Source organism: Notothenia coriiceps, unplaced genomic scaffold (genome assembly GCF_000735185.1).
Source record: "Notothenia coriiceps isolate Sejong01 unplaced genomic scaffold, NC01 NC01_scaffold00026885, whole genome shotgun sequence".
In the NCBI taxonomy this organism is placed as follows: Eukaryota; Metazoa; Chordata; class Actinopteri; order Perciformes; family Nototheniidae; genus Notothenia; species Notothenia coriiceps.
This window is the reverse complement of record NW_011359586.1, coordinates 262332-279985: the sequence shown is the minus strand read 5'-3', so window position 1 is coordinate 279985 and position 17654 is coordinate 262332. Positions and strand designations below refer to the sequence as shown.

General features: G+C 42.3%; 2 protein-coding genes across 2 annotated transcripts in view; one reads left to right on the top strand and one right to left on the bottom strand.

Annotated features, from left to right (window-relative positions):
- Window positions 1-4715: 4715 nt before the first annotated feature.
- Window positions 4716-8379, top strand: LOC104957380 (mediator of RNA polymerase II transcription subunit 13-like). Its single transcript, XM_010785005.1, has 6 exons — window positions 4716-4846; window positions 5185-5306; window positions 5612-5702; window positions 6868-7076; window positions 8096-8286; window positions 8376-8379. The coding sequence occupies exons 1-6, from the start codon at window positions 4738-4740 to the stop codon at window positions 8377-8379; spliced, it is 726 nt and encodes a 241-aa protein (XP_010783307.1). The 5' UTR covers window positions 4716-4737.
- Window positions 8380-16437: 8058 nt separating this feature from the next.
- LOC104957379 (mediator of RNA polymerase II transcription subunit 13-like) overlaps window positions 16438-17654 on the bottom strand; it is a 34446-nt gene continuing 33229 nt past the window's right edge. Inside the window, exons 10-11 of the mRNA XM_010785004.1 lie at window positions 16557-16767; window positions 16438-16449 (exon numbers count right to left, since the gene is read on the bottom strand). Of these exons, the coding sequence (XP_010783306.1) occupies window positions 16438-16449; window positions 16557-16767 (223 nt within the window). The remainder of the gene's footprint in view (window positions 16450-16556; window positions 16768-17654) is intronic.

Sequence of the window (17654 nt, the reverse complement as noted above, 5' to 3'; positions counted from 1 at the left end):
TTATCAACAAAGCTTAACAACTGTCAACTACATTATTATTTAATATAATTGTATTCGAAAGGAGGGTCAGGCCGATTGTCGAACCTCAGATTGAGGAGGAACAATGCGGATTCCGTCCTGGTCGGGGAACGACGGATCAGCTTTTTACTCTCGCAAGGATCCTGGAGGGGGCCTGGGAGTACGCTCATCCAGTCTACATGTGTTTTGTTAGACTTGGAGAAGGCGTATGACCGGATTCCCAGGGAGTCACTGTGGGAGGTGCTGCGGGAGTATGGGGTGACGGGGTCTCTACTCAGGGCCATCCAATCTCTGTACTCCCAAATCGAGAGCTATGTCCTGTGTGCCTTGGCAGTCTCGAGGCCATGGTTCTCAGCAGGAAACCGATGGACTGTCCACTCCAAGTAGGGAATGAGTCCTTACCCCAAGTGAAGGAGTTCAAGTATCTCGGGGTCTTGTTCTCGAGTGAGGGAACAATGGAGCGTGAGATGGGTCGGAGAATCGGAGCAGCGGGAGCGGTACTGCAGTCTCTTTACCGCACCGTTGTGACGAAAAGGGAGCTGAGCCAGAAGGCAAAGCTCTCTGTCTACCGCGCCATTTTCGTTCCTACCCTCACCTATGGTCATGAAGGATGGGTCATGACCGAAAGAACGAGATCGCGGGTACAAGCGGCCGAGATGGGTTTTCTCCGCAGGGTGGCTGGTGTCTCCCTTAGGGATAAGGTGAGAAGTTCGGTCATCCGGGAGGGACTCGGAGTTGAACCGCTCCTCCTTCGCGTCGAAAGGAGCCAGTTGAGGTGGTTCGGGCACCTAGTTAGGATGCCACCTGGGCGCCTCCCTAGGGAGGTGTTCCAGGCACGTCCAGCTGGGAAGAGACCAAGGGGTAGACCTAGAACCAGATGGAGGGATTATATCTCTTCGCTGGCCTGGGAGCGCCTTGGGATCCCCCAGTCAGAGCTGGTTGATGTGGCCAGGGAAAAGAAAGTTTGGGGCTCTCTGCTGGAACTGCTACCTCCGCGACCCGACCACGGATAAGCGGGAGAAGATGGATGGATGGATGGAACTCCACTCTGCCTAGAAATAAGCCACGCACATTTCCACGTTCACTTCTTTCAATTCAGTTTGCAGTAACTTCCTATTGGATGTTATGCAAAAAAAGGCTGTGGTGGGAAGCGTTCCTAAAAGGCAGCATGGAGCCACTTCATTCATACCTGCATCTCTTTCCTGGGGTAAAGAAAAAGGACAAGAGGGCTGATTTTTAGATCAGGGAGCATTCAAGGTAGAAAATAGGCCATCAGCATCCTCTGTGATACTCCACTAAAAATAACAATACAAGCGCTTTCTGCATACATCCGCTTTCACTGCACAAGTCTAACTGAACAGGAAGCTATCCCTGGATGTCTATTGTTAGTCGAGCCCAGAGGAACACCACATAGTTAGCCTGTCCAATTTCCTTTAAGTTGTTATGCTTTTCCTATTTGATCTGCCTGCTTCCTCCTGTATTCCTGTGCTCTGCCTCTGGGGCTGTTGGCTCGGGCTCCAGACGGGGGCCACCTGTTGGCTGTGATCGCCCCCAGCTTTGAAAGGGAGATTCAGGGTGTGTGTTGGTTCTTTGGCTGCAGCAAGCCTCACAAAGCCTGGAGTCTAACCACGGCAACAAACCTGGCTCACTGAACCATTAAGTTTAAAAAGCGCTCTCAAATATGTAGCTTCTCTTCTGTGCAGGAATGTCAGGGTGAAGGCAGCTCTCAGTGGAGCGGGGAGTCCCTGAAGAGCAGTCTGTGCAGTGGAGCCCTCACACTGTCAGCTTTTAAGTGGTGTGTGGGTATACGCCAAATGTGTGTGTGCGCGTGTTCCTCTCCAATTTCTTTACTTTAGGTTGATAAAACTATATTTCTAGGGCCCTTTAACTTTCTTTCTTTCTTGCTGAAATATACATAACCTCCTACCTTGCTGATAAAGGAATATAAACTTGCTGCATAAAGGGAACTTCCTCAATTTAGTCTGTCAAGGTAAAAGTTTGAGATTCCATCAGAGGTTTAATTTCCGATAACGGTAACAATAACATATTTGCTTATATCACAAATTCTGCCACGATATGATTTTCAATCATATCGTGCTCCTGGATCGATATGAGATGATTAACACCCATGTGTTTGATTAATCATCTCAGTGTGCATTTCTATCGACTCACAAAAAGGAGCTAAATATGATGTAAATATACACTTTATTACCAACCCTTTCCAAACACTTAAAAGAAAAAAAGGTCTTATTTTTTCAATTATTGAATGAAACTAAATCTCCTGTGATTCACTGAAAAAAGGCCACTTGGACTGCATGATGATATGTATCCGTGTTTCCACTTTGCATCAATGATATTGGATCGAACATTAAATGAATACATGGATGCATCTTTGCGCTCCTGGATTTTGTATAATTCTTATCCAATTCACCGCTTTTTGGTGGGTGATTTTGAGCTGTACTAGTTGTTTCCAGTTTCTCAGCAGAACCTCAAACCACTTACTTATTGCTCACTATTGAGTGTCTTGTGTAAACCATAATCGAGCATCTCCAGGGATCAGACTATGAAATCCTTTAACCGGAGAGTTTTTGACTCTGCTGCAGGCCATGTGACACACGTGCTGCAATGGACCATGATCTGATCATCTTACCACTACACAGAGGTGGATGTCAGATCCTGCTGAAGAATGTAGTATAAGATACATGCAGATAAATGAGAGCTGAGAGGAAGGAACATGGTGATGGAAGGCTTGCATGCACGCAGCCTTGGAGGGGGAACAGGCTTCTGTAATATGTCAAGACTCCACGCATATATCCTTTCCCATCCAAGGCCAGATCATTGATAACAAGGGGTTAAAGCATCATTAGCACCTATAGATTGTGGCCTTGGTGTGGATGTTGTGCTCTGCTGTGGATTGGTCCTTTCAGGGAGGACAGATTAAAGCCTGCGTTACTCGGAGAAAAGCCCTGGAGCGTAATTAAATCGATGGCTAGGACATACCATTCCTGTTGCACAGCGAGAACTGCTCAGTGCACATTGTACACACAACCCGTCATAAGAGAGCACACACACACGTACAGAAGTCCAGCCCCCCCCCCAGATATCGATGTCTGGATGGGAGCCTAAGAGGCCATTCCTTGGATCATGATTTCACTCCGATCCACACTGGAAATCTCATTTGCCACAGCAGAGGCCAGCAGTCTATTTTCTCTTTGCCTCTGTTACTGTCCAATTCTCTCTCTGGCTCGTGTTGCTTTTCTTTTTTTTGTCCTTGATTGGATAAAGGAGCCCCCCATGTTTAGTTATTTTTAGATAAAATGTACAAAGTATCGGCCAAACCATTTTGATGAATAATGAAGAAGAATGAAAATTTTATTTTTATCACACGACAATACGTGAAATATATGATAAATCAATGTTTGAATGTACTCATAAAGATCTTCTAAATACACCATTGAACAACATTTAAAAAAATGTTTTAAGTGTTATTTACAGAAATTGGAATTTAGATGTCAGGGTTGGGGACAGCTACTTACCAATATAAAGTATACCCTATAAATGATGTTTTTGTATATATTAAGATTATCACTATCTAATTTAAAGCCTTGTGTTTAAATAGACCATAACATATTCTTAGTAAATATCTATGTCTGAATACTTGAAGGTGGGGTAGGTAATTTTGGAGAAACCAGCTCGAGTGCGCTAGAATTTGAAAATACACAGCCGGAACAAATCTGCCACTTCCTTAAAGAGCCCCTCCTCCAACACACACGAACACGCACATGACCAATGAGGGCACGAGATAAGTTTGTGCACAGATGGAAGGCTGACAGGCAGGTAGGCCATCCAGTTATTTTAGCCGGGCCGGCTAAAATGATTGGTCGTGCTTTTTACAGTACTACGGCTTCCACAGATGACATTTTTTTATGGATTTGTTGTCAAAGCACTTCAGATATTCATTGCTATCGAAATGTTAAGAGCATTCCATGGAATATAACAAAAAGTGTATCTCGAGCCGGTTTCTCAAACTTACCTACCCCACCTTTAAGTGAAAATATTTTTTCCTCAATCCTAAATGCATGTATTGTTTTGCACAATATATCGTTTTCAAAGTTAAAGCTTTCGCAATATAAAACAACCGATAAAACAAATTATATTTTTTCTTGCAGAAAGTATATATCTTTTTCACATCTGAATATGTATATTTATTTTTTGTAATATTTCGAGATGTATTTCTTTAATTTTGTTTGGGATACATAATCTAATGTAAATAGGCTATCCTTTTCATCCGTTTATGTCTTAAAAATGTGACTTCTACAAATATTTTCCAAGTAATGTATTGACATTTCCTAAATGTCTTAATGCGCACCTGCTCATAAAATCAACACCTTTTGATCGAGTGTATTGAATTCTTGGCACATGATGTTGCTTTCCATCGCTCAGGAGGCCCCTGTGGAAGTTTAATGTGGCTGCTTGATGACACGTTATTTGTTGTTGTTCTGTTTTGTGATTTATTCCAGCTCAGCTCCAGTCAGATGTATTTGTTTAGTTTTAATCACAGTTATGGGCTCAGAGGATTCACACACCCACAGGGTAATGAAGCAGACTCAGCCACGGGCCCTCATTAAGCACAAGAAAAAGCTTCATCGCACTGGCGTTGGTGTCATATTATTATAAACAATGCCTGGACTGTGCACTCTGAGCATTGTTTAATCAAGTATGATGGATCTCTCTGGCTGCATGACTACTTTAATGTCATTCCTCCATCTAAACTTCTCATATTTTCTTTTCTCACAGGGTGAAGATGGAGGATCTAGTTCGTCAGATGGTAAGGAGACACTTTATTTACCAACATTTACCTTGGCATGTTCTTCAAAAATACAGTACAGTCTTCCCATTTGTCAATAGAGACTCAACCACTAAATAAGGAACATTTCTTTCTTTTTAAGTCATTTTAACACGGATCCATCATGCTGCAAGTATTTAAATAATTGAATTAAAAGACTTTCTGAGTTGATTGAACTGAGATTAAATTGAGACTGACCTCAGTAGTCAGTCAGCATAAACGATCATAGCACAATTTCTGCCTTTCATTTAGTTCTCAAGCCCCCTAATATCTACTTGCTGACATTAATATTTTAACAGAGAGTCTGTTTGTTTATGCAGAAGCTCAGCGGGCGGCGGCTCACAACCGCATGGCTTCCACCAGCCTGATCCACGAGACCGACCTGGCGGTGTCCATCAACGACCTGGAGCACCTCTTCAATTCAGACGAGGATGAACTGGCGGTTAGTAGAAACTCACACAGTAATGAATATCTCATTACACAGAGTGTGGTTTGGCACAGCTTTTGTGTATGTGTGTGAGTGTCTGGTGTTTCCACTTGCATGCATGCACCACAGCACACTCTGCCCATCACCAGCTGACAGTTCTCCCTCACCTGTTACTCTATTCATGTGTGATGATAGTGACTTACAGTAGCCCCAGGTGACCACATTAATACAGTGATGAAACAAGAGAAGTGGTAATAACTGACACTTTGAGTTACCACAATGATCAAGTGCTAAAATACGTATTTTGTCTTTGTCCTCAGCCTGGCTCCAGGCGAACGGTGAATGGAACCGATGATAAATTTGGCAGCAAGGAATCTAAGTCCTCCACTCTGGACCCCGTGTCCTGCATTAGTATGTATCTCTTCATCTGCCTCTACCTTCTCTCTTTTTCTTTTCCCTGAACACTGATGTGCTGGGGATTTACCCCAAATGTTAATCTAGAATCAGATTTGTCATACCCCTGAGCCCCTGGAAAATTAGGAATGGTTCACTGAGATTGTGCCTGAAGCCACTTCAGTTTATAACGCAGTATTCCCCCATGTCATAATTTCAGTGGAGCGAAACAGCATCATATCCTTTAATCCACTAAATAAAATGAAAGCTTTTACCTCTGAAGCCTCAATGCTGCTCACAAATGGCTTTGCCACCTAGTGGTGGAGAATATGGCTGTGATTAACTTGACAACGTGCATCAGTGTTTCTATCCACCTGCCGTCTCCTGTGTCAGCTAACTGACAATTTAAGGACATTATATTTTACTGTGAAGCATATTGGACTCAGTTCTGCCATTAAGATACTTCAGATACTGTACAGTTAAATTCTCTGCACATTTACTATGCATTTTGTTTGTTCTCTCTCACAGAACATCTCACAGTAACGTAAATGGTTTAAGGCCTTAGATATGCCCTATCCAAAGCCTTAAACCATTTATTGTCTATGGCCACCTATACATATAGATATTAATCAATCATTACGTATTCTTCTTCTTCTGTAGAACAGATTTATGTTATGAAAATGAAAAAAGCGTAAAAAGAAGGCGCTCCGCTCTGCTGGATCCTGTGAATATGCCCGCTACTATATTTTTAAAATGTGAACAAACATGCCAAGGTAACGATGACAAACTATGTAAACATTTCCTAGGCGAGCTGCCTGTCAGACCTAAAGCATGTCTAATAAGTATTCATCTGTCTTTGTATATACATTGTAGCTGCCTATAACAACAGCTGCTTGTCATGTTTGGTTGCAGAACAAGAAAACCTCCATCAGCAATCATCTTGACAGAAGCCGTAGTAGCAAACAGCAGAGTCCTAACAGCTTAAGATTACACATCATCTACATGAGTCACATAATTATCTTAAGAAACGGTTTGTGTTTGCTGTTTGTAGGGCAATTAAGATATTGCTAACAGAGTATAATTGATGTTATTTTGCTATTGTTAGCAGTGTTAGCTGTGTAATTCAGGCAACAGTGTTGGGATAAACATATTTAGATGGTTCCTTGTTCTTATCTCCCTCCAGGTTCAGCAGACATGCACCAGATGTTTCCCACACCCCCCTCCCTCGAGCAGCACATCATGGGCTACTCACCCATGAACATGTGCAGCAAGGAGTACGGCAGCATGGAGGCCAACATGGGCATGACCTCGCTGGACGGCACCTCGTCTCTGGGACACTTCAAGATCGAGGTGGAAGAGAGCTACTGCAGTCCCAAGCCATCTGAGATCACGGTGGGTCTTAGGCTCGGGCAATATATCCAACAATCTTAGTGTATTGCAACTTGTAATTATTTAAAGGCTCTGACATGAGAATTACTTTGATGTTTAGCTACTCACGCTACTTCCCGCAACATACAAGCCATGTGATTTGTTTCTGAGTTAGGAAAAGTTAATGGATGTTGTCCACTTTTAAAAAGTTGTTAAAACAAACTTGGAGTTGTTTTGCAGAACGTGTAAATATATATAATATGGTTTAAGCATGTAAGAAGAATTCAAAATAAGTTACCTTCAGGTGAACTGCATCTTCCCCTTTATTCCCTTTTAGTCAATCAGTCTGTTGATAATTAAATAAACGTATAAAACATTATATCGAATGAATGATGATTTACAGAAAAATATAAATATTTAAAATTGTGTAAATAATTATTTAAACTTAATAAATAAAGAATGGAATTGCCTAATAACAGTCTCACTTCAAAATAGAAGAACAGGTTAGGTTTGAGAAACTTCCTGTTTTCACAGAACAATTTTACTTTAGTAATATATATCAGACCCCCTCAGAGATCACTCAGACAATATGTGGCCTTTTGAGAATGAAGCTCTCTAAAGTGTCATTTTACGAGCGGTGTTCCCTCTAAATGTACAGTAGTAAACAAGAATGATCAGAGGGTGTGGTGCGCTCATAAGCATCAAAGGGTTAAATCAAACAGTTGCTAGCTACATAGATCGTAACTAAAGTAGATATTATTCATAAGCCATATCACCCAGTCCCAGTGAGTCCCTGTAAATCTGTCAGGTATTATCGCAGCGTCAATTACAACTGACTGAACACATAGGCCAAATGTACTGCCTGAACCAGTAGATGTCATACGTCAAAGTGAATGATTATTGATGGATGAGTTTTCTTTCCCTTGCTCATTTTGAGGCAGCTGGGTGACTACACTATCATATGTTGCCTTTTCATATTAGGAATCTGTGAAACCATCATATCTTTCTGACTTACTATGTCTTGTCTTTCTTCTATATTGCAGGACTATTCATTCGTTTACAAGCCTGAGCTGTGCCAGTCGTTCGTAGGCTGCTCCATGTTCGCTCCTCTGAAGATGTTACCTAGCCAGTGTCTCCCACCTATCAAAATCCCAGAGGACTGCATCTACAGACTGAGCTGGAGGGAGATGCTCAACCCCGTCATGCCTGTCATGAGCTTCCTCAACAAGGACAGGTGAGTTGCTGTAGTGCTTTCAGTGAGGTTTGCAGAGTGGGTGTTTGTCATCTTTAGTGAAGTCTGCAGGTGTTTCTGTTGTCACACAGCTGAGATATTGAATATTAGCACATTTAAATGATTACAGCACAACTGTGGGTAGGCAGAACCCTGTTACTTGTGTAATTATCCACTTGCTTTAAGTATGATATATGATTTTGCCACATCAAAATGACTAAGAACAAATAGACCTATTGTAAAGAATTAGTTGTGAACTAACCATGCGTCAGTGTTTGTCTGCAAGATTATGTCATAAATAGAATTCCATATTCAGTTTCATGCCACATTTTATGTTTACATTTCTTAGATCTTGGTGGGTTTTCCAAATATTTTAATTGATTGAAGAATTTGATCAGAAATTATCAGAGTTAACTTTAGATCCAGACGTCAGGCAGGGGCTCAGTCTGTAGGGACCTAAATATGCAGTGATGACTGGTACTTGGAGAGGTTCCAGTTCACCTCCTGGGCCCTGCCGTGGTGCCCTTGAGCAAGGCATTGGATGCATGAAACTGCCTAATTTGGTGTTTTTATGGGTTTTAAACACTGGGTTAGTTTGTTTTAAAGAGGAGGAGGCCTTTTTGGATATTTCTGCTTTCAATAAAAGAATCCTGAATAATCAACCCTGAAGTGAAACTTTGCCAAACTTCGTCTTTTGCTATTGTTTTGATTGAGACCCTAGTGGGGATTACATTTGGTCAGTGATATTGTGCCGGGTCTTGCTGACAGGCTTCTACATGCCTTTCTTCTGTATAATTCCATGTAGCTTATCTTTCTCATGTAATCATGATTATCTGGACAGAAGCCTTTCTAATTGAGATGTTCAGAATAAATGGCGAGGCTGTGCCGGCTGGTTTGTGTGCACAGAAGCATACACTCACACTCCGCTCCCTTTTCCGTCCACACCCACCCTCTGCTCTCTCCCCGGACCCCCCCTTAGCCGGCTGCTCAATTTCTCATGCATGACTGCCTCAGGCAAAGCAGGGAAATGAGTGTAAAATGCCAACTTGGTTGAAGATGAGGATTATCACTGGAGTGGTGAGATGGGCCCCTTCAGCGGCTCCATGCCACTTCACTGCTCACAGTCTCCATGATATGTCACTGTTGCTCTTGACTGCACACAGCTACACTCTGATCATTTACACACACACGGGAGCTTCTTATCAGCATGCTAAATAGAACAATCAAAAAACCAAGCTTGTTTAGTTCTATTGATTTGTTCTTTTTCTTCTCTCTCCATAATCAGGGCAGTAGAATAGACCCTTCATTACATCAGTAAGGATTAAAGAGCATTATATCTGCGTTTCATTGACCGGAGAACGTAACATCTTCCAGGCTTAATATGCTTCTCTGGTTCAAGTTATGCATGCAGGCTGAAACTCAGCTGTGTTCTGTCAGGAGACCCAGTGGCTGATGATATGATGAGATAAGATAAACCGTTATTGATCCCCGTAGGGAAATTCAGATGTCAGAGCGGCAACAGAATAGGAGTCAAACACAGGACAGCACAGACAAGAGTTCACACAAGGTTTATAAGAATACAAATAAGAGTAAACATGTAAGTGACAGTATCAATAAGAACAATAACACAATGTCTTTTCACCCTCTGTCTGAAACCACAAGTCCACTCTGCTCTGATTGGTTTGCTGGCCGGCTCTGTTGAGATTGGTCGATCGTTATTGGGATTTCCTGCCTTTAGCATATCACGTATGATCAGTTGGATAACTAGATAGTAGAAGCGCGAGTGTTACATAGTGATGTCACTATGTGCGTTTCAGACGAACTCCCTCTGGAAAGAACTTTGGGATTTTAGATTTTGCAGCTCATTTACATACACCTATGTTACAAACCTACAGGAAAGCGGAACCCCCCCCAAAAGCATAACAGGCCTTAATATATAAACATGTCATGTGCAAAGAGCACCAATAATGAAGCAGCGAGCAAGGAAAGATTCTGCTAGCTGCTGGGCTATTTTATGCAGTAAAAAAGGCCATAGGCTTAAGATAATGATGGTGATTACTGTAATTTTGGTATTATACTTTTGATGATTGTGATGGTGATGATTGAGAAATGTATCTTTGTCTTATAGTACACTGGAGCATGACAGAACATGAAACAAAGAGTCCCATTTTAAAAAGTGCTCTTAATTATTGAAACATTAAAGTGTTAAGACTGTTTACGCTGGATTGCGCAGGCAGGAAGGTGTGTCTATGCTTCACTAAACTTGGCAAATGTTCCAAGAGTGCTTGGTAAAGATATTTAAATGTGCTGGTGCTGCCTTGCCTCCGTGCAGAACGTGCCCTGGCTGCAGCAGAGAGAGTTGTGCTGGGACTTCCTCCTAATGGGTCTGTGCCAGGAGTTTCCCCCCCACATACAGCTAGGGACATGATGTGCTCTACCTCTCTCTCTCTCTCTGCTTTACTTACACACTATCTCCCCCCCCCCCTCTCTACTTCCTCACTGTTGCTTGCCAGCCCAAAAATAACCCTTAACTCAGAGGGACACTCGTTGAAATGTTTATTGAATGTCTTTCTCTCTCCCTCTGCTCCCTTTTGCTACCCGTTTCTCATTCTCCCTCGTTCCCCCGCATTCTTGTTCTCTCATGTGTAAACATTTGTTAGTGTAAGCTCACTCTGCATTCCTCTTGTAGTGCATGTTGTCGTGCCGTACTGCCTTATTGCTCAAACTAAATTCACAAATACAGAGAGACAGTCAGATAACAGCATTTTGTGTGCTGAGCATTGGAGAAACAAGTATTTTCTGAGTACATGTGCTTCCCCTTTCATGCCAAAATTAGAAGGTTAGGACCACAGTTGCAAGCTGTGAATAGAAGAGTTGTATTATTTGTTGTCCAATAGGGATCCTTTTTAATTGTCAACAAAGGATTATTTTAAAAAATAGTTTTTTTGTATATGAATTGCTACAAAAATTAATAATCTTGATACCTTTATGGTGAATAAATAGCACCAAAGTCTGCATTTAGGTAAATGATGGCTGCATTTAACAGCTAAATGAACTCTAAACATCACTTAACAATCACTCATACACTGTTTATGTGTTAAGTGTTTTAAATAGTATGATTTAAGTGAGAATGGATGTGTTTTGCACGTGTTAGGCATACAACTGGATTAATGTTATAAAAATAATAATAATACATGGGATTTGTATAGCGCTTTTCCTTATGCAAGAGTTTGTAAATGGATGTTATTATATAGTTGTGCTGTTGTTGAATGAAACCCCCATTAACTTTACTTCAAGACTTTTTTTTCTTTTTTTTGTTTACCTTGGGAGCCATGTGAGGAAAGTCTTTGCACATTGTGACATTTGGAGTGAACCTTCCTTTAAAAAGCTGTGGCCTTATTCAGTGTGAGAAAAAGTTTTTAGAGAGTACTTGTCCATGGACAAGTGAGTTTGGCAATTTACTTGTCCGAATACATTTTTCACTTGTCCAGAATGGACAAAAATTGGGGCCACTGGAATCTTCTTCTTCGCCATCGTATTTTACATTTTCCCACGGTTTTTACGACACCGCTAACGTAAGTGAGCGGTAAGATTTTACTGCATCACACATAGGGTTGGGTATCGTTTGGATTTTAACGATTCCGGTTCTGCTTTTCGATTCCTGTTATTTTCGGTTCTCGATTCCGGTTCTTTGAGAGGGTAAAAATAAGACCCATGACAAACTGGGAGAAAAATATATTTATGAAAACATTAAGTCAAATCTGTATTCCTATTTACAAATCACTTCATACTGTTTAATTTCTTACGGATACTGAATACAATTATATAAAAATAATCTCTGCATTGTTTAGTTAGTTCTAAGTGGTGCAGTTTGAGAATGTACAATTGGTCCAGTCTCCTCTGATGTTACACTGCAACCTGCCTGTGAGACAGTACAACCATACATTTCCAACATAGGCCTAATAATAATAATAATACATTATATTTATAGCCTATAGGCCTAGCGCTTTTCTACAACTCAAAGACGCTTGCACGCTTACACATGTCCTGCAATACACATGCTGCAGCTGCCCAGCTGCTCACTGTTTGTAAAAGTAAATAAATAGTATTTTCATTTCAATAATGTACTCTCTATACCCTGCTTCATAAACAATACTGACATCCCTGTGCTCCTCCGAGTCTGGGGCTCCGGGGATGTGAGGACAGCGCGAGGACACAGGGAGGCTGCTTCACTTCATAAAGGAAATGGCGGTCAATATTAACAACACAGGAGCTAAAACACTTAATAACCTTCATTACGTGTTAGAGAAAGAACATAAGAAAGTTTGACAAAGATGAGGCTGTTAAACGGGCAGCGGATCCGCTGTGTGTAGAAACAGAGAGAGAGAGACGCTGAGCTGCACCGTGCAGCGATCAGATGATACGGAGCATAGAGAGAGAGCTGCGGGGCTCCGCCTCCTGTCCTCACAACTCTTATTAATCCCGGTACCGGACAATTGTTATTTGTTCCTACTCGGAACCGAGTTTTGCTTCCCAACCCTGCCACTGTGCTACACTTCCCGCCCCGCTCCGCCACTGTGCTACACTTCCCGCCCCGCCCCGTCCCCGTCTAACTGTACAGAAAGCGGCGAGATGCATTTCCTTAGGAATCGACAAGCAGAACCAAAACTAACATTTCTAAACGAACAATGGCGGACACGTACAATTTGCGAATGAGTTCTGCCTTTTGTAAACTGAATTAATAATCTGTCAATAAATCAGGGCGAAAAACGTCACTTGTCCGCCGGACAAGTCAATTGAAAGATCTACTTGTCCGATATTGTAAATAACACGTCCCGGACGGTGGGACGTGTGCTTTTTCGCACACTATACATTTTTTTAAAATTGCGATAGCATTTAAATGAGTTTCGGACGCAAAACTTGGGACACACGTCACAGCCCACGACCTTTTCGAGAATGTAAAAAAAAAAATTGACGCTATCCTCCTACGATGGCCACATTGCCTGTAGTCAAAAGAGACAAAACTCAAATAGAATAATAAATCAAGATATGTTTTAGCCGTTAAGTTATATTACACAGCGTAAGAGATTCATGTTTAAGGTATATTCACATAACCTTAAAGGGATGGTTTGGATGGTTTAAAGTTGGGTTGAATGAAAAACGTATTAAAAAAATGTGAATATATCAACGACTACTGTAGATATAACTAGTTTGAAGAAACAAGACAGGAGAACCAGCTCAGGAGCAAAGGAATGTATTGATGTGGAAGGTGGGAGCAGCAAAATGTATTTTAAGCTCTGTAATTTGTTTTAATGTATGCTATTTTTAGAATTGTTTTCTTATCCTTTCGGATAGAGAGAGGGATAGCAGTAGCGCTTGAGTTTAAATCTAATGTATGGATCACGCCACAACAGGTAAGGGATAATGTGCAGCGACGTGGTCATTATGGGGAAAATAACACCCGACAGGCGGATCAGGACGGTTATGGCTAGAAAGGATCCGTCTAGTGTAAATATGACGTCACGTTCTCGTTGGAGCGGCTCGGAAAAAACATCTACAGCAGTGACATGATGCAACATACACATTCATGCAGCAGGATAATAGTAAAACACTGAAAGGGAACATTTTATTGCACCAGGAGCTATCTTGGGACTTTTACTGTGACAAGGTTGACTTGCCTGTGAATAAAAAATAAACCGCAGTGTTGGTGATCTACAGTGTTGTCATTCTTCTTTGAACAGCAAGACCACTAACACCCTATTTCAACAATCACACTCCCTGTCATTGACATAATTAATAGATAGTTTAGCTTCTCACGATCATTTGCTGTGGCCCACTGATGTTAACCATCCTAACTGAAAGGCTGCCTGCCAAACGTAAACATTCAGCCACGTGACTTGCAAACTCTCGCGAGAGTTTTACACTAGACGGATCCTTTCTAGCCATAACCGATCAGGACCCCGACACGAAGCGGAGCGATCTAGATCTGCATGAAGGGTGTTCTTACTTTCAAATTCGAGCGCACTCGAGCTGGTTTCTCCAAAATTACATACCCCACCTTTAATAATAAATAATAATAATAGATTTAATTTGTTAGCGCTTTTACAGGTGCTCAAAGACGCTTTACAGATAATAGTGAAGACAAAATAAAAGAGAAGAAAGGAACAACAAATAAATATATAGTTAAAGTTAAAGTCAAATAATACAAAAACAAATCACACATTAAAAGCCAGATTGAAGAGGGGAGTTTTTGTGAGTTTTTTGAAGGTGGTGAGGTCGGTGCAGTCTCTGATGGGTTGTGGGAGTGAGTTCCAGAGGGAGGGGGCAGCGACGGAGAAGGCTCTGTCCCCCCAGGTCCGGTGATTGGTGGCGGGTGGGATGGATAGGAGGTTGGGTTCTGATGAGCGGAGGCAGCGGGAAGGGGTGTGGTGGTGCGCAGGGATATGAGAGTAGGGGGGGGCTGATTGTTGAGGGCTTTGTGAGTAATAGGGGCTTTGAAGTGGATCTAGACGGACGGGGAGAGTGGAGGTCTGGAGGATGGGGTGATGTGGTCTCGGGAGGCGGGTGTGGTGAGAGGCGGGCAGCAGAGTTCTGGATATGTTGGAGTTTATTGAGGAGGTTGGATGGTATGTAGAGCAGCGGTTTTCAGTGTGAGGCGCGCCTCCCCTGGGGGGCGCCAGAGAGCTTCAGGGGAGGCGCAGGTGAGACACAAAAAGAACGGAAAAAGACGAGTAAGTGACACTTGCCACTTGTGGTGTCTGTGGAGGACCCGGAGTTCCCCACTCGCGAAAAGAGGCGCTGTAAGAGTGCTCATTCCTTCACCTCCACCTACCTGTGTGAGTGCAGGTTTTCTGCATTGACTTTGATCAAAGGCAACGTCCGGCAAAGGCTTGCAGCAGGTTGATCTATTCTCACAAACGATAGATCATAGGCTCTGGCTGCAGCCTTTGCCGGTAACTGTGCTTTGAATCAAGGCAATGCAGAAGGACCTGCACCACAAAGGATGGTGGAGGTGAAAGGAATGAGCACTTTACAGCTTNCGAGAGCTGTGTCCGGGTCCTCGGCAGTAAGTCGGACCCATTTCAGGTGAGGGTTGGCCTCCGCCAGGGCTGCGCTTTGTCACCAATCCTGTTTGTAATTATTACAAACAGGATTGGTGACAAAGCGCAGCCCTGGCGGAGGCCAACCCTCACCTGAAATGGGTCCGACTTACTGCCGAGGACCCGGACACAGCTCTCGCTTTGGGAGTACAGAGATTGGATGGCCCTGAGTAGAGACCCCCTCACCCCATACTCCCGCAGCACCTCCCACAGTGACTCCCTGGGAACCCGGTCATACGCCTTCTCCAAGTCTACAAAACACATGTAGACTGGATGAGCGTACTCCCAGGCCCCCTCCAGGATCCTTGCGAGAGTAAAAAGCTGATCCGTCGTTCCACGACCAGGACGGAATCCGCATTGTTCCTCCTCAATCTGAGGTTCGACAATCGGCCTGACCCTCCTTTCGAGTACCTTAGAGTAAACTTTCCCAGGGAGGCTGAGTAGTGTGATGCCTCTGTAATTGGCACACACCCTCTGATCCCCCTTTTTAAAAAGTGGAGTTGTCAGTTCTTTATGTCAGTTTTTCAGGTCAACTAGTAACAATAAAGAAATGACAGGATGTTAAATTGAAAAGTCGACGTTTATGACAGAAATAGCCGAGCATTCAACGTGTTAGCTGTGCTGTAGACATACAACCAACACAAGCTACACTACGAGGTAATAAATAAAGCATGATGCATAAGTCTCTTGTGAGTATGACATGTTTATCCTAAATTGTAATAAAGTTGCAGAGCTCAGTGAAAGTTGGTCACCAAAAAAACACTTTCAGAGAATAGCATGAAAAATAATAAATAAATTCTTATCAACTATGCATCCAAAACTGAGTGAAATAAAGGCTCTGTTAAACAAATGTGTAAATATTGGTGTAAAGCATGTGCTGTTGGAGATTCAGCTCAATATTTGAGAAGTAAATATTTGCCAATATAGAAAGGAACAGCAGATTGTTGTGAGGGAAATAATGCAAAAACTTTGTTTAATCTACATTGTTAGTTGATAGTACTCATGCAGGGGAAATTATAGTAGTTGTAGCATGGCATTATATTTGACCCTGCCTCTATCTGATGCCCTGGCCCAGAGCAAGAATAAGCAAAAGGCACCATTTTAACAGCCAGGAACAATTCATCCATTAAATACTGCCAGCTCAGAAACTCTCCTCCTCTTGGTTTGACGTACCTTATGTTTCTTTCCTGGCTCCCCGCCTGCCTTATCCTTCTTGTGAGAGAACGTGAACTTGACATCTTCTTCCTCGAAGGCGTAGGGGTCAACATCTGGCTCGTGGTCTCCGTCTGTGATGGCAGCCGATAGGTACTGGTTCCTCCTTGCTCGGTACATCTGAAGGCGTTCTTCAGACACCTTCAGCGGCCATTTGGTCGTAGACATCACCCTGGGAAGATGGAAACGCAGATTTTAAGGATGACTATCAGAGAGTTTAACAACTCACAGGAAACAGATACCACATAATGTAAACGTTAGAGCTATATTTGATTTTCATTAAGAGATTCTCGATTTGAAACTATCCAGTGGTCAGCAGATCAGCCATGGTGGTCAGATCAGTCTCATGTCTCCAATGTTTTGCCAGTCAAATTTTCAAATGTATCCATGGTCAGATTTATTGTCCCAGCATCACACAGTTCCGCCAACTTTATCGCTAGATTCAGCAACCTTAGTGACCCTCTTAGTTACTTATTCAGCATACTAAGAGGAAAAGGGAGAAATATCTTCAACCATATTAGAGTTGAAGATAATACAATACACACATGTTCATCCTCCTAAATACATACTGGTTCATAACTAGTTTTGTATAAATAAATACAAAGTGTAAGAGGCCAACATGCACAATTTTAAATAATTCCTCCAGTTATTCTTCTGTGATATGTGATACAATATTTATTGGAAAGAAGGAAAGAATGTAGGGTCAAACAAACTACTTCAAAATGAATCTATATTTTAAAATTGGACAGCAGGAACATTTCCTCAACTGCTCTGTGTTGGCCTCATGCTGCCGGATATCATATGTGGAAGCTGCCACCGTGTTGATCTGCAGAAACAGAAATGGCAGCGATTGCAAACAGCTCTGACAGCTGTCAGGCAAAAAAAAACTGAATGCATCGTGTTTGTTGTCAGACAATTACATTTCTAGCAGATTTATGGAGACGTGGTGACACTGACAGTTCACACACATTTATCACTTGTTACTGTGACTCTATCAAAATGTGGCTCTGACGGTGGCCTACTTGTTCCTTGCATGTAACAGGAGGGAGCAGAAGAAAA